The sequence below is a fragment of the Dasypus novemcinctus genome, chromosome 21 (genome assembly GCF_030445035.2).
Source record: "Dasypus novemcinctus isolate mDasNov1 chromosome 21, mDasNov1.1.hap2, whole genome shotgun sequence".
NCBI classification, from domain to species: domain Eukaryota; kingdom Metazoa; phylum Chordata; class Mammalia; order Cingulata; family Dasypodidae; genus Dasypus; species Dasypus novemcinctus.
Genome location: NC_080693.1, coordinates 64,540,652 through 64,562,629, shown reverse-complemented (window position 1 = coordinate 64,562,629; position 21,978 = coordinate 64,540,652). Strand labels below are relative to the sequence as shown.

At 41.3% G+C, this 21,978-nt stretch overlaps 1 protein-coding gene and 1 long non-coding RNA gene across 3 annotated transcripts in view; both read right to left on the bottom strand.

Moving 5' to 3' along the window:
* LOC131275064 (uncharacterized) overlaps positions 1–21,978 on the bottom strand; it is a 360,126-nt gene that overhangs the window by 247,819 nt on the left and 90,329 nt on the right. The window lies entirely within an intron of this gene.
* LOC131275136 (leucine-rich repeat-containing protein 37B-like) overlaps positions 1–21,978 on the bottom strand; it is a 78,416-nt gene that overhangs the window by 41,247 nt on the left and 15,191 nt on the right. The window contains exons 3-4 of the mRNA XM_071210874.1: positions 15,208–17,444; positions 12,138–12,209 (exon numbers count right to left, since the gene is read on the bottom strand). Of these exons, the coding sequence (XP_071066975.1) occupies positions 12,138–12,209; positions 15,208–17,444 (2,309 nt within the window). The remainder of the gene's footprint in view (positions 1–12,137; positions 12,210–15,207; positions 17,445–21,978) is intronic.

Sequence of the window (21,978 nt, the reverse complement as noted above, 5' to 3'; positions counted from 1 at the left end):
CAGGGAGAAGCCAGAAGCCAACAGAACCCAAAGAAGCCAACATGTGCATTGCCCTGTGAGAGAAAAGCCAAGGGCCAAGGATGACTGGCAGCCAGCCTCAGAATACCACAGTCCTCTGGGAGAAAGCACGGCTTTGACGATGCTTCGATTTGTGACTTCTCTTAGCCTCAAAACTGTGAGCCAATAAATTCCCCTTGTTTAAGTCAACCCCTTGCATGGTATTTGTTTTAGCAGACAGGAAACAAACTAAAAGAGGTGACACACAAAAGGTCACAGGATATGACAGTAAAATGAAAAAAATTAAGACAAAAAATGAAACTTGTTTATACTACTACTAAGTTTACAAACTATTAACACTGACAAGGAGTCAATAAGGGCAGAGAAGAGCAGAGTTGATCCTTAGCTGTTTACGGCCAGTGTCTTCTCTGGTCGTCTGGTGCTCATTTCAGAATGTTTGGTTAAAGAATTTGAATAGCATGTTGGGACATGGAAAAAACTAAAGAGAATGTATTTAATTAAAATAATCAATTGTATTAGTCAAGGTTCTCTAGGGAAACAGAATCAACAAGGGGTATCTGTCAATAGTATGCGACTCTATAAGAGTCTCTCACACAGCCGTGGGCATGCACAAGTCCAGGTTCCGCAGGCAGGCTGCAGCCAGGGGCCGCAATGAAAGCCCAGGGAAGGTTCTTGACGAGTTCTGGGAGATGTTGGCTGTCCAAGGATGAGCTGGGAAATTCTCTCAATGCTGGAATCACTTCCCTTTTTAAGGCATTCGACTGATTGGGTTAAGCATCACTCATTGCTGATGGCAGTCCCTGACTGATGTAATTATAACCAGCTATCTATGATTTATCACTGAGTCAAGTCAATGGTGACTAAAGTCCATAAATGCCCTTGTATTACACTTAGCCCAGTGCTTGCTTGACCAAACAACTGGGCACAATTACATGACCAAGTTGAAACAATAGCCTAACCATCTCATTATTAATGTATTTTTTATTTTTTTAACTTTTAAAGAAACTTTAGATTATGTAACTGTTACATAAAAAATATAGGGGATTCCCATTTTCCCCACCCTCTCCAGCTGTATTTTAAATTAATGGGGTTTGTGTGTGTGTTTGTGTGAAGTTGTTTGAATGACAGGTTAATAAAATTTTAAAAAATAATGTTATGAAATTATACCTAGAAAGAACATTTAGACTGAAAAGTGCGTCAGACACCAAAATATCCCCAAAAAGGAGCTTCAAATAAGGAACCAACTGGAATGAAGTACCACAATCTGTTGAACTCCAAATATTCCTTTTTTGATTTAAGCAAAAATTTAAAAACAATAAGGAATCAATTAAACCCAAGTATAAAATGTTCTCAAAGTATAAAATTATCAAAACCAGGCTTGAATTAAAATTTAAGAAGCAAGGAAGTGGATATGGCTCAATGGATAGAGCTTCTGCCTACCATATAGGAGATCCAGGGTTCGATACCCAGGGCCTCCTGGCACGTGGGGTGAGCTGGCCCACATGGAGTGCTGCCACGTGCAAGGAGTGTTACCCTGCACAGGGATGCCCCCTGTGCAAGGAGCGGCCCCCCACACAAGGAGTGCAGCCCTGCGCAGGAGAGCAGACTGTCTAGGAGTGGTGCCACCCACATGGAGAGCTGATGCAGCAAGATGAAGCAACAAAAAAGAGACAGAGAAGGGACACTATGAGACACAGCGAACTAGGGAGCTGAGGTGGAGCAAGAGAATAGTCACCTCTCTCCCACTCCTGAAGGTCTGAGGATGGGTTCCCGGAGCCACCTAATGAGAATACAACAGACACAGTAGAACACACAGTGAATGGACACTGAGAGCAGACAATGGAAGGGGGTTTGGGGGGAAATAAGAAAAACAAAGAAAAAAAATTTAAGAAACTGCCATGTTTAACATCTGACCAGGTTTCCTTTCACCAAGGAAATCCTCTGAATTTCAAAATATTCACTTTTTTTTCTTCCTTCCCTTCTCTCCCCCCGCTCCAGTTGTCTGTTTTCTGTGTCTATTTGCTGTGTGTTGTTCTTTGTCTGCTTCTGTTGTTGTCAGTGGCACGGGAATCTGTGTCCCTTTTTGTTGTGTCATCTTGTTGTGTCAGCTCTCCGTGTGTGTGGTGCCATTCCTGGACAGGTTGAACTTTCCTTCGCACTGGGAAGCTCTCCTTATGGGGCGCACTCCTTGCACGTGGAGCTCCCCTATGCAGGGACACCCCTGCGTGGCAGGGCACTCCTTGCGCGCATCAGCACTGTGCATGGGCCAGCTCCACACGGGTCAAGGAGGACCGGGGTTTGAACAGCAGACCTCCCATGTGGTAGATGGTCGCCCTAACCACTGGGCCAAGTCCGCCGCCAAAAATATTCATTCTTAACCCAATTATCCTTCTTCCCACCTCTGTAAGTTTTAGGAAATTAAGAGGGCTCAGGGTTTCGTTTTTGTACTTAACTATATATGGCTATTTCCAAATTGATTTATCCTCCTTCACCTGCTTTCTAACTCTCCATAGCGATGATCAGTCCTGGACATTATATCATCTATCTTTTGTATTTATATACTTATTTGTCTATTATATATATTTGTAAACTCCTAGAGAGTGGGGATATTCGGTTTGAACCTGGGCCTGGATCCTCAGCACCCAGAACAGATGTGCCATAAATGTTGAATGAGTGAAGTGTCAGCTACACTAACTTTTATTTTAAAAATCATCATTTACTAACACTCATGAGAATAAGTACAGCTTTGCAGGAAACAAAATGTCTTTCTTCTCCCCTACATTTGCGACTCACTCTTTTATGATATAAGAACCCTGTAAGAATTTCATAAAAGCTATGGACCCTTTTCCCAGAAAATGTACTTTCATGAATAAATGAAAAAAAAAATGTGCATGTAACTTCCATTTGTGGATCAGCCCTTTAGGGCAGAGGTCGATGAATAGAATGGGTAGAATTCAGGGAGTCAACTTTGATGGGGAAAAAAAAATTACATCTCTATTTTCACAAACCTCTAACAAAAATTTAACATTTTCTTCCATTACGAATGTAGGCAATACAGTAGATTAGCATATAGTTTATTTTGTCACCATTAGAAATCACAGATATTTTCATATCACCTTATATATGTTGCAGATCTCAAAATTTTTATCACTGGTTCTCACCACTAATTTGAAAGTATAAGTCATTTTACCCACCAGTATCTATTGTTATTTAATGTGTTATAAGAACTATATCTATTACCATTTTACTAATTTATTTTTTAAAATATTTTGAAACTGTATTTCAATCTAATTGGTTTCTTTGCTTTCCTATGTATTTTATCCTATGCATTTAAAAACAGTATTCCAAGAAGAGAGCTACAGGCTTCTGCAGATTACCAAAGAGTTATAAGGCAAAAAAATAGTTAAGAAAGCCTGCCCCAGGAAGCCATGGACCCTAAGTTAAGAACCTCTGCCTTCAAAAGTATAAATCTCAAGTTGACAGAAATCTGCAAACCTTTATCAAACTCATGTTACAGTGTATAAACTTCCAACTACATAATTTGTAAAAAATAATTTTAAATTTATTTTTAAAATATAAGTAATATATATTCATATAATTCAAAATTCAAAAGGTGCATAGCTGATAGTTGAAAATTTCCTTCACATCCCTGTCTCTCAGTCTACCCCTTCTTCATTTCCCAGAGGAAATTAATGTTACCTACTTCTTGTGCCAAATGATTTGAATTTTTATTACAAGTTGGGGAAATAAAATCTCCAAACTGGATATTCTCAGTGAGAAATAGAAAATATATGTAGTTTTTAAGAATTTCCAAATAAACAGTCAGGTTCTACCATTTCTTCCCTTATCACTAGTATATCAAACTAACAGTGTATCTATTTTAATGATGTCACAAATCCTCTTAGATTCCTATGGCTATTGGGTTTTTTTTTTTTTTTAAGTACTGGGCCGGGGATTGACCTTATATGTGGGAAGCCGGTGCTCCATAACTGAGTTACATCAGCTCCCTAGGTATTTTATTTTTAATTCAAAAATCATTTGTGACTTATCTATTCAAGTTGAACTAATGGTATGATACACAAATTATCATGAAAAATGCTTGTTAATTATCTTGAATGTATGTATGTTTCCAAAATCACCTGTATGTTCAAACAGACCTAGAAATCAATAAGAAAATGATAAACAATTGAACAGTAAAATGGGCAAAGGACAATTCATAGAAGAAATATAAATGGTCAATAAACATTTAAAGGTGAAGGACTGATGTCCCCAAGATGAGAGAGAGAGAGACACTCTAGAGTTCCATACCCCCACAGAGTCTTCAGACAACTAGCAAAAACAGGTAGAACCATCTTTCTCAGAACTCTGAAAATCAGTTAAAGAGTTGCAGTAATTGGGCAAGTACTGAATCAAGAAAAAGGCAACTTAGGAACAGTGGGAAAACCTCAAGGCATGATCATTAGCTCTTCCCTCACGCTCCCTCCCCAGCACTGTGTGGAGCCACCCTGTGCGCTCAGTGCAGGTTCTGGTCCTGGTGTCAAAGGAAGCTGTGTAATCCTTATGCAATATACTGGGGTGCATGTATGTTTGTATCAATATATCCGGTGGCAGCCTAAGGACTGAACCAGGACACTCATCTCCGGCTTGCCTTCCCAGAACTTGTCCTACACACTGAAGCAGCTTGCAGGCAGCATAATCAGTGTAAGAAATGATAAAATCGCAGCATTTTGGTGCAAAGGATTACCAGTCTTACAGCATACAATAGAGTGCCAAGAATCAGGATGATTGACTACTTCATAAGGAGAAAATGGGGAATTGAGATCTGTGTAAATGGGGGAACTCCTAAGGCCAAGAGTGCATACCCAGGACAAGACACATGCTCAGAAAAAACCATAGAGGGCCCTAAGCTTTTGCCTTGCTTTGTTCTTTAGGTTCACCTTTAGAAGGACTAAGCTCTGAAGGAGAACCAGCCAGCAAAGAGCCAATCTGCAAAGACTTGAAAGGTATTTTGGTTTGTTCATGCTTGTTAGATCCTGGCATTCAAGAAAATCTGTCGTATCACTAACTGGATACAAACACAAGGAACAGACACCTCAGGGATTAAATTCTAGAGGTAACACATTAAAATATTAAAATGTACATTGTGCAAAAAGAGGTTGAAATGCATATAAAGAAATAAGAATGATGGCTCATCCAAAGGACAAGATAAAACATCAGAAACCATCAGTGAAGAAGACTAGACTTTGGACATACCAGAGACTGACTTTTAAAAAGTGGTCTTTTTCTTTTAAAGAAAAGTTTGTTTGTTTCTTTGTTTATTTCCCTTCCTTTGTGGCTTGTTTTTGTTTTTTTTTCTCTGTGTCCATTCGCTGCCCATTTTTCTGTGTCTGCTTGTCTCCCTTTTTGTTGTGTTATCTTGCTGTATCAGCTCTCCATGGCACAGGGACCATCAGCTCTCTGAGGCACATGGGCCAGCTTTGCCTTCACAAGGAGGCTGTGGGAGGCAAACCCAGGGCCTCCCATATGGTAGATGGGAGCCCAACTGATTGAGCCACAGCCACTTCCAAAAAAGGTGGTCTTAAATATGCTTAAAGAGTTAAAACACAAGGAACTAAAGCATATATGGAAAAAGATACATGACACAACAGAGAATTTCAATAAAGAGATAGAAATGATAAAAAAGGAACCAAACAAATCTAGAGCTGAAGAGCCACTAATTGATATAAAAAATTCCCAGAGGGGCTCAACAGCAGATTGGAGCTGTAGGAAGAAAGAATCAGTGAACTTGAAGATAAGACAATTTAAGTGACTTAGTCTGAAGAAGCAGCAGCAAAAAGAATGAAGAAAAGTGAACAGAGCCTAAGAGATTCATGGGGCACTACCAAGCATACCAATAAATACACTATGGAAGGCCCAGAAGGGGAAGCAAGAGAGAAAGGGGCAGAAAGAATATTCAAAGAAGTAATGGCTGAAAACTTCCCCAGCTTAACTAAAGGAATGAATATACACATCCCAGAAGCTCCACAAACTCCCAACAGGATAAACTCAAAGAGATCCACATCCAGACACATTATCAAATGCCAAAGAAAAAGAGAATATCCTGCAGAGAGAGGAAATACATTAGTACAAGGAAGCCTCAATAAGATTAAGTGACAATTTCTCATCTCTTCTTAAAAGCAAGAAGGCAGTGGAATGACATTCAAAATGCTGAAAGAAAATAGTTGCCAATCAGGAATTCTATATGTGGAGAAAATGTCTTTCAAAAATGAAGGAGAGGGAGTGGGTGTACCTCAATGGTTGAGCACCTGCTTCCCATATATGAGGCCCTGGGTTCAATTCCCAGTACCTCCTTAAAAAAAATGAGGGAGAGATCAAGACATTCCCAGATAAACTAAAGTTGAAACAGGTCATGACCACTAGACTTGCCTTACAATCAATGCTAATGGGAGTTCCTCAGGTTGAAAGTCAAGAACACTAAACACTAAACAGAGGCTGCAAAAAGAAATAAAGAGCCTCCTGGGTGGCGGTCTGCTCCTGGCGCAGCTGCTGTCTTGGCTGTACGGCGCCGTCTCGCAGTGTGGGCAATCCATGGGCTGAGGTGAGGGTCATGATGACAGATTATGGCAAGAAGCAGTGCAATGAGCTGGAAGCTCTGGAGTCCATCTACCCCGACCCCTTCACAGTATTATCAGAAATTCCACCCAGCTTTATCATTACTGTGACATCCAAGGCTGGAGAAAACGATGCTATTATTAAATGACACATTGTAAATTAAGGACTGATTCACCAGATATGTTGATTTCTCTATACTTGACATTTTAAGTTATGCACATCAAACTATTGTGTCTTAACTGTCCAGACTACACTGAAGTTTACATATAGTGAAAAACACCCAGGTTAAGCTCTCCTTTACGAAATATTCTCCCAGGAAAATCTAGACAATAATGATGTCACAGATGTTTTAAAATTATTAGCATTATGGGGAGAAGAAAATCTTAATATGGTAAGATATTTACTTTAGTGTCTACTGTGCAAGAAAAATTAAATGAAATAGTAGGTCAAGTAAAAACTAGAAGAGAAGAAAAGAAACAAAAAGAAAAAGAAGCAGAAGAAGCTGAAAAGCAATTATTTCTTGGCACTCCTATCACAATTGAGAATTTCTTAAGTTGGAAGGTCAAGTATGATGCAGAGCTCTTAGAGATTAAAAAGAAATGAATGAGGGAAGTGGATGTGTCTCAACTGATAGATCATCCACCTACTATATAGGAGGTCCAGGGTTCTGTACCCAGGGCCTCCTGACCTGTGTGATGAGCTGGCCCACATGCAGTGCTGCCACATGCAAGGAGTGCTGTGCCATGCAGGGGTGTCCCCCGTGCTGGGGAGCACCACATGCAAGGAGTGCACCATGCAAGGAGAGCCACCCAATGTGAAAAAAGCACAGCCTGACCAGGAGTAGTGCCACACACACAGAGAGCTGATACAGCAAGATAACCCAACAAAAAGAGACACAGATTCCCAGTGCCATCTGATAAGAATGCAAGCAGACACAGAAGAATACACAATGAAAGGACAAAGAGAGCAGACAATGGGGGGGGGGAAGGGGAGAGAAATAAATAATAAAAACTTTTTTTTAATTTTTAAAAAAGGGGGGAATTTTTAAATAATTTAAAAAAAGAAATGAATAAAAGAAGAACAAGCAGGAAGAAATTAATTAAGTGGGAAGCAGGTATCTGAAACATCTGTCATAATCTTGACATGTCCCATATCTATTCTTGGAGGATGCTGGAAACAACATGGAGGTAGATGAATCTTTATTCCAGGAAATGGATGATTTGGAGCTGGAGGATGATGAAAATGACCCAGACTCTAATCCTGCCAACCCAGAGAGTGACTCGACTGACTGATAAACTGTCCCTATCTGCAGAGATGCTTGACTGCCACAGCATCTGCTGAGAGAGTTTTGATTTCTTTTCTTTTATTTTAAGAAAAAATGATTTTCAGGAGAATACTCTTCTGATAACTTTCAACACTGAACTTAATAAACTGACCTTAAAATTTGAAAAAAAATAAATAAATAAAGATCTCTGGTAAAAGTAAATATAAAAGTAAATATAGGGGTAATTATAAATGCTAATACTATTTTTGATTTGTAACTCAACTTTTCACTTCTTCCAGGTTCTAAAATATAAATGCATAAAAAGTAATGATGCATCTATACCTTTGTCACATACTTTATAAAGACAAGAACAACACAAAGACGGGGGACAGAGAGACACAAGAACATAGTTTGTGTATGCTATCAAAGTTGGTATTCCATAAATGAGATTTTATAGATTAAAATGTTAAATTTAAGCCCACAGCAACCACAAAAAACATCTGAAAAATATATCCAAAAGGAAATAAGGGACTCTAAATGTGTCACTACAAAAGAACAATTAAATACAAAAATAGGCAGTAATGGAAGACTTGAGGGACAAAAATGTATGAGACTTAGAAAAATGAAAATAGAAAAATGACAGAAGAAAGACCTGCATTCTCTGTAGTTACTTTAAATACGAATGAGTCAAATTCTCCAGCTAAAAGGCAGAGACTGGAAGAATGGGTATAAAAAAAGCTGGACCCCAGTATATGCTGTTCATAAGAGACATGCCTTAAATTCAAAGACAAATGAGAGTTGAAAAGTGAAAGGATGGCAAAAAAAAAAAATCCATGTAACAGTAACTAAAAGAGAGCTAGTGTGTCTATACTAATACTAGGCAAAATAGACTTTAAGTTAAAAGAGACAAAGAAAGACACTATATATTAATAAAAGGATCAATTCATAATGAAGATATAACAATTTCAAACATATATGCACCTAACAGCAGAGACCCAAAATACATGATGCAATATTGATAGTTTTGAAAGGAGAATTAGAAGGTTCCACATTAATAGTAGGAGAACTGAATACACCACTTTCGATAATGGATAGAACATCTAGAGAGAAGATCAATAAGGAAATAAATAGAAGACTTGAGTGATACTATAAACCAATGAGCTCTAACAGACACATACACATAGAACTCTTCAGGGAACAACAGCAGAATACACGTTCTTCTCGAGAGCATATGGATCCTTCTCTAGGATAGATCATTTGTTAGGTCACAAAACAAGTCTTAATAAATCAAAATATTGAAATCATACAGCGTATCTACTCCAACCACAATGGAATAAAGCTAGAGATCAATTACAGAGAGGGAATAGGAAAATTCACAAATATGCAGAAATTAATATACTCTTGACCAAGAGGTCAAAAAAGAAATCACCAGGGCAATTAGGAAATCTCTAGAGACAAGTGAAAAGGAAAACAAACATACCCAAACTTATGGATTGCAAAAAAGGCAGTAGTCAGAGGGAAATTTATAGCTGTGAATGCTGGAAAAGAAGGCAAACGAAACCCAAACCAAGCAGAAGGAAGTAAATCGTGAACATCTGAATGGAGAGAAATGAAATAAAGAGTAGACAAATAACAGAAAGGCTCAATGAAGCCAAAGGTTGCTACTTTCAAAAAGAAGAACAAAGTTGGAGTACCCATACTTCCTGATAGCAGAACTTAATACAAAGCTACAGTAATCAAAACAGTGTGGTACTGGCATAAAGAGAGGCATATAGACCATTGGAAAAGAACTGAGAGTTCAGAAATAAACCCTCACATCTATGAGTCATTGGTGTTTTTTAATTGAAAAATGAGAGAAAGGGAAGGTACACACACAAGACATGGGTGCAGGCATGCTCCAGGCAAGAAACACACAACGTGGGGCCCCAGGGTAGACCTTTTTAAGGCCTTTCCTCCTCCTCCTTTCCCATATTAAGGAGGGATCTCAGCTATTTGCTGTCAAATTGGTTGCCTTTCTACTCATGGTGACTCATGCATTTTTGACAAGGATGCCAAGTTCACTCAATGGGGAAAGAATGGTCTCTTCAGCAAAAGGTTCTGGGATCACTGGAGATCCACTTGCAAAAGAATGAAAGTGGACCTTTACACCATATCCAAAAATTAACTCAAAATATATCAAAGACCTACATATAAGAACTAAAACCATGAAAGTCCTAGAAGAAACAGAGGAATATCTTGAGGACTTTGTGTTGGGTAATGGATTCTTAGACTTTACACTGAAAGCATGAGCAACAAAAGAAAAAATAAATAAATTGGAATTCATGAAACTTATAAACTTTGGTGCATCAAAGGACAAGTGAAAAGACAACTTCCAGAAAGGGAGAAAATATTTGGAAATTATATATCTGATAAGGGGTTACTATCCAGCATATATGAAAAAACCTTTTACAACGCAATAAGAAAAAGACAAATAACCCAATTTTAAAAAAAGGACCAAGGACTTGAATAGACATTTCTCAAAAGAAGATATACAGGTGGTTAAAAGTACATGAAAAGACTCTCAGCATCATTATCCATTAGGGAAATGCAAATCCAAATCACAAGGTACCACTTCACACCCACTTGTATGCCTATTATTTTTTTGAAAATGGAAAACAACAAGTTTTGGCAGAGATGAAGAGAAAAAGGAATGCTTGAGCATTGTTGGTGGGAATGTAAAATAGTGCTGTCTCTGTGGAAAACAGTTTGGCGGTTTCTCAGAAAATTAAGTACAAAATTTCCATATGACCTGGCAATCCCATTTCTAGGTATATACCCCAAAGTATTGAAAGCAGGGACTTGGAAAGAATCCGTACACTGATGGTCATAGCTGCATTAATCACAAGAGCCTAAAGTTTAAAGCAGTCCAAGTGTTCATCAATGAATGAATGGCTAAACAAAATGTGTTATCAGCATACAATGGAATGTCATGCAGCTGAAAAACAAAGGATGTTCTGATACATGCTACACCAAGAATGAACCTTGAAGGCATCATGCTGAGTGAAATAAGCCAGACACAAAAGGACAAATATTGTATGATCTCACTGACATGAAATAACTATAGCATGCGAATTCATAGTGATAGAAGTAGATTTCAGGGTACAAGTGGTAGGCATGGAAGTAGAGAACAGGGACTTCATGCTTAATGGGTACAGAGGTTCTATATGGGATAATGGAGAAGTTTTGGTAATGGATGGTGGCGATAGTATAGCACAACATTATGAATATAATCAACACCACTGAATTGTATATTTGAATGTGCCTAAAACAGGAAATGTTATGTTGTGTTATGTTATGGCAATAAAGATGAAAGTAAAATATACATTTAAAGATATTTAAACTCATAATTATGAGAATACTGATTCAGATGGCATGACTTTTATTAACCCATCAGGTCAGGAAAAGGATGGAGACCATAAAGTGGTGAAGAGTGGGGAAATGAATGCTGCCATGTCCTGATGATTGGAGTGTGTGTTGGGACGTTTTATTGGAGAGCAACTAAATTTTTATATTTACCTAGTCTTCACCCAACAATTTCATTTCTGGGTACCTATTCTCCAGAAACACCTGCCCATGTTCACAAAGAAGTACGTAAAGGATGTTCATTGCAGCAATGCACGTAATCCGTCAATACAGTAATCATTAAATGAACTGTGATACATCGATACTATGGAATACTATGCAGGAATTTAAATGAATGGGGTAACTCTCTCTATCCTGGAAAGGAAAGAAATCTAAGACATCAGGAAGTGAAAGAAACAAGTTGCAGGATGGTACAGTTTATACAGGGAAAAGAAAAGACTGCATAATGAACCTATTGTAAATATGTATGTAGGCAAATGCATGAAAGAAGGTCTGGAAAGACACAAACCAAACTCAGAGTAACAGTATTTCAGGGGTGGGGGATTAAGAGCTGAGAAGAATTTCTACTATACCTGTTATTTCACTTGTATACATTGAGAATATAATCATCTATTACTTGTATAACGAAACACAAATTCAAATGGCCTCTTTCTTATTTTGAAGATGTTCTACCCTATATATTTGTAAAATAACCATAAGTTGCAATCAGTAGAGGTTGATTTTGGATATAGAGGAGGGAAAATACCTTTTCTCAGAGGTATTGACCTCAAAATTCTGGACCAAGAAGGGTCTTACAATGCAGTTAGTTTTCTGTAGGCAGATTTGGAGAGAATATACTCACAGTTTCTCAACCCAGGGATATCCCTTCCGTACATTTTCATCAATGTAAGAAATATAGTTTCCTCGGAAATTTCTGTGAAGAAACACATTTCATATCCTTGAATAAGTAGGAAAAGAATGAAAAGACTAAGTGTAAAGAATCATGGCAACCTCATGGGAAATCTCTTAAAAGCAGAAAACACCAGCTTTCCAATTTCTACAGTGGTCAGCTTCCAAATTTGCACAATTAATAAAGAAATACTATGGGATCAGTGGCACAAATGATAGGGCCATCTCAGAAACTGAACTTCCTATTAGTCCAATTTCTTCTCCTTTGTCATTATCAACAAATAAGTATAAAGAAACCACATGCCAGGAAACTCCAAAACTTTGGCTAAGTGCCCACTGTTCACACTTTTACATGTGTTGGGATAGCAAGGGCAAGTAGAAATTAGAGATATTATATATTGATGCATAAAGATCTCTTAGCCATATTGCTCAGAGACAGTGCAAATCATTGAGCAAGGAGTAAAGCATTACCTAATCAGGGGAAAAAGTACCTAAGAATACATATATGTATGTCAATGCAAAGGAAAAAGATCTGTAGGAAGGACACACAGCAAAATGTTAACACGAGTCATCTTACATGTGGTATGGAGGAAGGTGGAAATGGGAAGAAGGGGCAGAGGAACTTTCACTTTCACTTATCCCATATACTTATGACTTTTTTTTTTTTAATGCAGTGGGACTGTATCTATGAATGACACATGTTGAAGAGATGTTTAAATGTCCGAGGTTCAGTTGTGACCACTAACTCCATGGAGGAGTTTGAATCTTGACCTTTAGCTCTGTTCTCTTCCCTCAGCAACAGCTTATCTACTGAGTTCATCAAATCAAAACAGTGATACACTGTTTCTGGGATGTCAGAAAGAAGTCATGGTGGGAAGAGGACTTGGCCCAGTGGTTAGGGTGTCCGTCTACCACATGGGAGGTCCGCGGTTCAAACCCCGGGGCCTCCTTGACCCGTGTGGAGCTGGCCCATGTGCAGTGCAGATGTGTGCAAGGAGTGTCGTGCATGCAGGGGTGTCCCTGGTGTAGGGGAGCCCCACATGCAAGGAGTACGCCTATAAGGATAGCCGCCCAGTGCAAAAAAAAGTGCAACCTGCCCAAGAATGGTGCCGCACACACGGAGAGCAGACACAATAATGTGACGCAACAAAAAGAAACACAAATTCCCATGCCGCTGACAACAACAGAAGTAGACAAAGAAGAAGACGCAGCAAATAGACACAGAGAACAAACAAGAGACAAGCAGGGTAGGCGGGGAGGGGGAAGGGGAGGAGAGAGAGAGAGAGAGAGAGAGAGAGAGAGAGAGAGAGAGAGAGAGAGAGAGAGAGAGAGAGAGAGAGAGAGAAAGAGAGAGAGAAAGAGAGAAAGAAAGAAAGAAAAGAACAGAAGTCATGTTATATATGTTTGGTTTGTAAGTTCATAATTATTATACATTGTTTACATATGAGTGATATATTTCAAAAAATTTTTTAAAAAAGAGAGAAGTAAGTGAAAACAGACACTTGTCTGCCCATCTGCCCAGTGGACATTTGCACTCAATCAGGAGCCTTCTTGTAGCTTTATGCTCACCTATAAAGAAGCCTAAAAGCTGAACTCATGTCCCTCAAACTGGCTGTCCTTCCTGACAGCGATATTTCCATCTGCTGATTCATGATCATTCTCCTAATCATCCCCTGGAGTCATATTTGTTTTGTTTTGTTTTGTTTCATATTTGATTTTTCTTCTTCCTGTTTACCCTGTCCCCAACTCCTAGAGTCAATCACCAAACCCTGCCCATTCTCCCTTTATAGTACTGCTTTATAGTTTCTTTTCATTCCTATCACAACCACTTTGATCCATCCCCTTCTCATTTAACCTTAGCTTTTGCTAGAACTTTCTGCTTGGTCTCCCAAATCAAGATTTCTTCTCTCTAGATTGCTCTATATATCGATTTTAAAATAATCTTCCTATTTTAATAATTGCTCTTACTTGAAACATTCAATAGTTCTACATATCTTGTAGCATAACATTCAAACCCCTATAGCTGATAATCAATATTTTTCATAATCTTATCTTTCATTGCTTCCTAACCCAACACTGCAGCCAGATTAGTCTACTAAATTCTGATCATCCCTTCAGCCTTAGCCTAGTTGTACTCCCTAGTTTTCTGTTTACAAATCTTAGCCACTCTTTAAGCCCAAGCTAAGGTTTCATCTTGTACATGCAGGGTTTTATTAGACCTGCACACTGTGGTGATGACAGATTTTGGTGAATTACAGCACCTATGGTCTGCATCTCTTTTAGTATATCACTTCCCTTTTTATGCATATTCCCTTTCTTCTCACCTGTCATTGTCAGGTTCCTGAGACAATGTCTTATGCTTCTGTGGCTCCCACAGTACCTAGCCCTCGGTTGGGCACTAACAGGTGCTATATATAGAAAGTCAGGGACAAAGACAAGGTTTGAGCATTACTGAGTGATTGAATATTAATAATAGCTAACATTCACATTTATGTTAGGTATGTGATGTATTACATGTATTAACTCATTTAAATCATGTAATGATCCTATGAGATAGTAACTACTATAACCTCCATTTTGCAGCTAAGGAAACTGCATCACAGAGTTAAATAACTTGCCCAGGGTTACAAAGCTGATAAATGACAGAGCTGGGTTCAAACCCAGGCAGCCTGACTTCAGAATTTCTGCTCTTAACCACTTTGTTGTATCATCAGCAATGAGGTGGGGAAAGGGACGTGCTTCTGTAAGAGAATGGAGCAAAAAGGGGAGTAGAGCAGAGATTAAGGCATGAAATGATGGGGCTAAATAATATGGGTAAGGGAAAAGAACAAAGGCAATCACAACTGCAAGGCTGGACAAAGGGGCACAATAGTGAGAAGGAGAGTTGCAAAGAAAAGATAAAAATAGACAGTAAGCCAGTGTATGTTGGGGAGATGAAGCAGGCCCAAGAAAACCTTGAAGAGGCTGCTGTGTGTGCTTAAGAGGCAGACTGTAGAGGCCAGAAGAAGAAAGGCAATTCTTACAAGATGGTGAAGGTGCCATTGTAGGTGCTGCGGTCTAGCACAGGGATTCTGTGGAGCCTCTGCTGTAGGCTCAAGCCACAACAGTCCAGTGTCTCATCTTTGCAGGTACAGAGCTTGCATATGTTGATGGTCGTGGTGACGTTCTGTTCCTGTTGCACAGTTAAACCCATCTGTGCCTGATCTGGAGGGTAATTTGCAACAACAGTCTGTTCCTGTTGCACAGGTAAACCTGTCCTTGCTTGTTCTGGGGGGTAATTTGCAGCAAAAGTCTGTTCCTGTTGCACAGGTAAACCTGTCCTTGCCTGTTCTGGGGGGTAATTTGCAGCAAAATTCTGTTCCTGTTGCACAGGCAAACCTGTCCGTGCCTGTTCTGGGGGGTAATTTGTAGAATGCACCGATGAATATAGAGTAGATGGAGGGACGGTATCTGCTTCTGATGACCTTGGGTGCTGAGTTATGGAATGCTCTATATCCAAAGGTTGAACTATAGTCAGGTTTGGATGCAGAGTCTGAACCTGGTTTGGAGGAGGAAGTTCTACCCCAGGCAGGGAAGTGGAATGTTCAACCTCCATTATGGGGTTTGGAGTTACAGTGACCTCCAGGTCCTTCGGTTTAAGTGTGACACTGGGCAAGTGTGGGTTTGAATGCTGAACTTGATCCTGCTTGGTTGGAGGAGGTTGAGCCTCCATATTGGGTTCTGGAGTTATGGTAAGCTCCAGATTCCCAGGTTTAACAGTGACTTCTGTCAGGTTTGGATGCTGAGCCTGAATCAGATCTAGAAGTGGAGGGGCAACCTGAGGGAGCTCTGGAGAAGAAGTTGTACTTGTGGGTTCCGAAGTTATGGTGACCTCCAGGTCCACAGATTTAACAGTGACATTGGGCAAATTTGAATGCTGAGATTGATTTTGACCTGGAGGTGGAACTGTAACCTCGTGATATATTGGAAGTTGAGGCATAACCACCTGAGGAGACTCAGGAGGCTGAGTTGAAGATTCCTGCTTGGTTGGAGAAGGTTCAACCTCTGTATTGTGTTCTGGAATTATGGTAAGTTGCAGATCCACAGGTTTAACTGTGACTGTAGTCAGGTTTGGATTCTGAACCTGAATCTCATCTGAAGGTGGAAATGTCACCTGAAGGTGTGTTGGAGGAGCTGTAGTCTTCTCCAGGGCAGTAGAATGTTCAATTTCTGTAGTAGGTTCTGGATTTACGGTAAGCTTCAGGTCCAAAGGCTGAACTGTGACACTGGACAAGCTTGATTGCTGAGCTTGCTCCTTACTTGTAGACAGAACTGTCAGCTCCTGAAAAGCTGGAGGTTGAGCTTCTGTCTCCTTAGGAAGTCCTAGAGGCTGAGTTTGGGACTCCTGCTTGGTTGGAGAAGGTGCAACCTCCATAGAGGGTTCTGGAGTTACAGGAAGCTCCAGGTCAACATGTTTAACTGTGACTCCTGTCAGGTTTGCATGCTGAGCCTGAAGCTGGTCTGAAGGTGGAGGGGTCACGTCAGGGGGCTTTGGAGAAGAAACTGTAGTTTTGTGCAGGGTTGTAGAATATTCAACTGCTTTACTGGTCTCTGGAGTTATGGAACGCTCCAAATCCACAGGTTTGAGTGTGACTTCTGTCAGGTTTGGATGCTGAGCTTGAACCTGATCTGAAGGTGGAGGGGCCACTTCAGGGGGCTTTGGAGAAGAAACTGTAGTTTTGGGCAGGGTTGTAGAATATTCAACTGCCTTACTGGTCTCTGGAGTTATGGAAAGCTCCAAATCCACAGGTTTGAGTGTGACTTCTGTCAGGTTTGGATGCTGAGCTTGAACCTGGTCTGAAGGTGGAAGAGTCATCTCAGGAAGCTCTGAAGAAGGAACTGTAGTTTTCTGTGGGGCTGTAGAGTATCCAGCCTCCTTAGTGGGTTCTGAAGTTATAACTTCCTCAGGAGGATATGCAGGAGGTGCTAGGGTTACCTGCTGGAATGAAGAAGATTCCGCATTCTGTGGAATTTCTGAAGTCTGAGCTGGGGTCCCCTGCTGAATTGGAGAAGATACCACCTCCTTAGAAGACTCTGCAGGCTGAGCCGAGGTCAACTGTTGGACAGGAAAGGGTTCCTCTTTCTCAGAGGGCTCTGGAAGGTGACCTGGGGCCTCCTGCAGGACTGGAGAAGGTTCTACTTCCTTAGGGGGCTCTGGAAATGGAGCTGAGGTTTTCTGCTGGACCAGAGAAGTTTTTTTCTCCTTCAGGGGTTCTGGAGACTGAGCAGGGGCAATTTGCTGAACTGGAAAAAATTCAATCTCTTTAGCAGGCTCAGAAATTATGGTAAGCTCCAGATCCACAGGTTTAATTGTGACTGGATGCTGAGCCTCATCCTGACTTTGAGGTGAAATTGTCACCTCTTGATGCACTGGGGCTTGAGCTATACTGTGTGTAGCAGGCTCTGGAAACTGAACTGGAGACTCCTGCTGGACTGGAGAAGGTCCAATCTCTGTGGACATTTCTGTAGGCAGAGATAGAGACTCCTGCTGGGTTGCAGAAGGTTTTGCCACCTCAGTGAGCTCTGGAGGAACAGGTGGAGTCACATGTTGGACTGGAGAAGGCCGACCTTCCTCAGTAGGCTCTGGAGTTATTGTAACCTGAAGATCCACAGGTTTAAGGGTGACACTGGGTAAGTTTGAATGTTGAGCTTCATCCTGGCCAGGAGGCTGAAGAGTCACCACCTGATCCTTTTGTGGCTCTGGGGAGTGATCCTGAGACTCCTGAGGGACCTGCTGAGTTGGGGAAGGTGCCATCTCCTTAGGCAGCTCCAGAGACTGAGCTGGTACTACCTGCTGGACTGGAGATGGCTCAAACTCCTCAGGGGGCTCTGGAGACTGAGCTGGTGTTATGGTAAGTTGCAGATTCACTGGTTTAACTGTGACATTGGAGAATACTGGATGCTGAGCTTGAATGTGACCTGGAGGTAACATTTCCACCTCATGAGGCTCTGGAGGTTGAGTTGGAGTCTCAACCTGGGCTGGAGAACTTTCAACTTCAGTGGGCTCTGGAGCATAAACTGAAGACTCCTGCTGGGTTGGAGATGGTTCAACTTGCTTAGGGGGTGTTGGAGGCTGAGCCTGAGACTCCTGTTGGTTTGGAAAAGGTTCCTCTTCCTTAGTGGGCTCCAGAGGTGAGGTTTGAGCCTCTTGCTGGACAGGCAAAGTTCACCTTCCTTGAGGGGAACTGGGGACAGAGCTGGTGTCACCTGTTGTACTGTAGGTGGTTCTACTGTATCAGGGGGCTCTGAAGGGTAACCTGGGGCCACTTGTTGTACTGAAGGTGCACTCTCCTTCAGAGGCTCTGGTGGTTGAGCTGGTGCTTCCTGCTGGGCCATGGGTGATACAACCTCTGTAGTGGGTTCAGGAGTTATCGTAAGTATCAGATCCACTGGCTTAACTGTAACATGGGCCAAGTTTGCATGCTGAGGCTGATGCAGACCTGGAGGGTAAACTGTCATCTCATCATGCACTGCAGGGTGAGCTGCAACCTCATTAGGGGCCAGTGGTGGCTGAAATGGGGACTCTGGCTGGCCTGCAGAAGGGCTGAGCGTCTCATTGCATTGTATAGGCTGAATTGCAGAATCCTGCTGGATTGGTTGATATTCAGCTTCTGTAGCAGGTTTTGGAGGCTGAACTGGAGCCTCTTGCTGCATTGGTGATAGCTCCAATTCCCCTGTAGGCTCTGGAAGCTGAACTGGCTCCTCTTGTTGATGTGGAGAGGGTGGAGGGAGAGTTGGAAGCCCTGAGGTCTCCTGCTGGGTTGTAGAAGGTTCAGTTTCCTCAGAGGTATCTGCAGGGTGAGCTGGGACCTCCTGCTGGTCTAGAGAAAGTCCAGCTTCTTCTGAGTGCTCTAGAGGTTGAGGTGGGCCTTCCTGTAGGATTGGAGAAGGTTCTGCTTCTTCAGGGGGTGTTGGTGGTTGACCCGGGGTCTCCTGCTGGCTTAGAGAAGGTTCAGCCTCTTTAGTGGGCTCTGGAGTTATGGTAACCTGTAGATCCCCAGTTCCAAGTGTATCACTTGGCAAGTTTGAGTAATGAGCTGGGCCCTGGCCTGGAGCTGGAGTTTGAGTTATAACCCCCATAGAGGGCTCTGGACCTGTACTGTCCTGCTCGAATGGAGAAGGTTCAACTTCTTCAGGTAGCTGCAGAGACTGAGCTGAGGCCTCTTGCTGACCTGGAGCACTTTCAACCTGTTCAGCAGGTTCCAGTGGCTGAGCTGATGCTTCCTGCTCTACTGGAGAAGGTTCCACCTGTTCAGACGACTCGGATCGTTGAGCTGGGGCTTCTGGTTGGGCTGGAGAAGTTTCCACCTCCTCAGAGGGCCCTGGAAGTTGAGCTGGGCCTTCTTGCTGGCCTGTAGAAGGTTCACCCTCATAAACGAACTCTGGACGGTGAGCTGGGACCTCCTGCTCTGTTGAAGTTCCAGCACTAGTGGCTTCTGGAGTTACAGTAACCTGTAGATCTACAGGTTTGAGTGTGACATTGGGAAAGTTTGAAAAATGAGCCTCATCCAGATCTGGATGTTGAACAGTCGCCACAACATTCCCTGGAGGTTGATGTGCAGCCTCCCTTTCAGGCTCTGGAGGCTGAGCTGGGGCCTCCGGCTGGAATGGAGGAGGTTCAGCCTCCTCATGTGCTCTGAGGGTTGTGCTGGGTCATATGGCTGGACTGGAGGAAGTTCAGCCTCCTCAGGGTCCTCTGAGGGCTGTGCTGGGGCCTCCAGCTGGCCTGCAGGAAGTTCAGCCCCCTGAAGGGTGTCTGAGGACTGGGCTGGGTTCTCCTGCTGAGCTGGAGATGGTTCTACTTTCTCAGGGGGCTCTGGATGCTCAGCTGGGGCTTCCTGTTGGGTTTGAGATTGTTCTAGCTCCTCAGCAGGCTCTAGATGCTGAGTTTGGATTTCCCACTCATGTGGGGAAAGTTCAGCCTCCTCAGGGGACTCTGAAAGCTCATCTAAGTTCTCTAGTAAGTCCAGAGGTAGGCCATCTGGAGGATAAAATATGTCCAGACTTGGATCTAGATCAGACTCATAGGATTGATCTTGAAGAGTTTTTGCTAATTGATCTGAATTTCCAATCTTAGCAAGCTGATGATGGTGAGCTAGATCTTTCTTCAGGTTTGAGGGTGAAGCAATAAACTTAGCTGATTTTGATATATGAATTTATGGCTATAAATTTCCCTCTCAGTACCGCTTTTGCTGCATCCCATAAATTTTGGTATGTTGTGTTATCATTATCATTTGTTTCAAGGTAGTCATTGATTTCTTTTGAGATTTCCTCTTTGACCCACTGTTTTTCTAAGAGTGTGCTGTTTAATTTCCAAATTGTCATGTGAAGTCTGGGTCTCTGTCCCTTGCAAATTTCCAGCTTGACTCCACTGTGGTCAGAGATATTGTTTTGTATGATTTCGATCTTTCTGAATTCATTAAGCCTTTCTTTGTGGCCTAGCAATTGGTCAATCTTGGAGAATGTTCCATGTGCGCTTGAGAAAAATGTATATCCTGCTGTGTTTGGGTGTAATGATCTATATATGTCTATTAGATCCAGCTCTTCTAATATACTGTTCAAATGTTTTGTTTCTTTAGTGATTCTCTTTTGAGATGTTCTGTCCAGAGTTGATAGTGGTGTATTAAAATCCCCCACTATAATTGTAGATGCATCTATTCTTTCACTTAGTTTTTCCAGCATTTGCCTCACATATTTAGAGGCGCCCTTGTTAGGAGCATAAATATTTATGATTGTTCGATCTTCTTGACAAATTGTCCCTTTCACTAAAATATAGTATCCTCCTTTGTCTCTCACAATTGTTTCGCATTTAAAGTCTATTTTGTCTGATATTAATATAGCTACTCCTGCCTTTTTTTGGTTGTTGTTTGCTTGTATGATTGTTTTCCAGCCATTCACTTTCAACCTCCATGAGTCTCTGGGTCTAAGATGTGTCTCTTGTAGGCAGCATATAGATGGGTCGTATTTCCTTATCCAGTGTCCCAGTCTGAATCTTTTGATAGGTGAGTTTAATCCGTTGACATTCAGTGTTATTACGTTTAGAGAGTTATTTATGGTAGCCATATTTTGGTTGGATTTGTGTTTGTTATATTTTGTTTGTATTATTTTATTTTCCCCTTCTATTTTTGTCTTTCTTGTTGCTTTTACACTCTCCTCCATCTCTGACTGTCCTGTTTTTTCCTTTCTTCCTGCAGAATTCCCTTAAGAATTTCTTGAAGGGGAGGTTTCTTGTTGATATACTCTTTCAGTTTCTGTTTATCTGTGAATATTTTGAACTCTCCATCATTTTTGAATGCTAGTTTAGCTGGATAGAGTATTCTTGGTTGGAGATTTTTTTCCTTTAGTACCTTGACTATATCATACCACTGCCTTCTTGCCTCCATCGTTTCAGATGAGAAATCAGCACTTAATCTTATGGAGTTTCCCTTGTATGTGATGGTTTTCTTTTCTCTTGCTGCTTTTAGAATTTTTTCTTTGTCTTGAGCATTGGATAATTTGACAAGTATATGTCTTGGGGTGGGCCTGTTGGGGTTTATGACCAGTGGAGTGCGCTGTGCTTCTTGGATATGTACATCTGTCTCTTTCAGTAGATTTGGGAAGTTTTCGTTCATTATTTCCTGCAACACTCCTTCTGACCCCTTTCCCTTCTCTTCTCCTTCTGGAATGCCTATAATACGTATGTTTGAGCGTTTTGCGTTATCATTCAGGTCCCTAAGTCCTATCTGGATTTTTTCTACCTTTTTATTGACAACTTC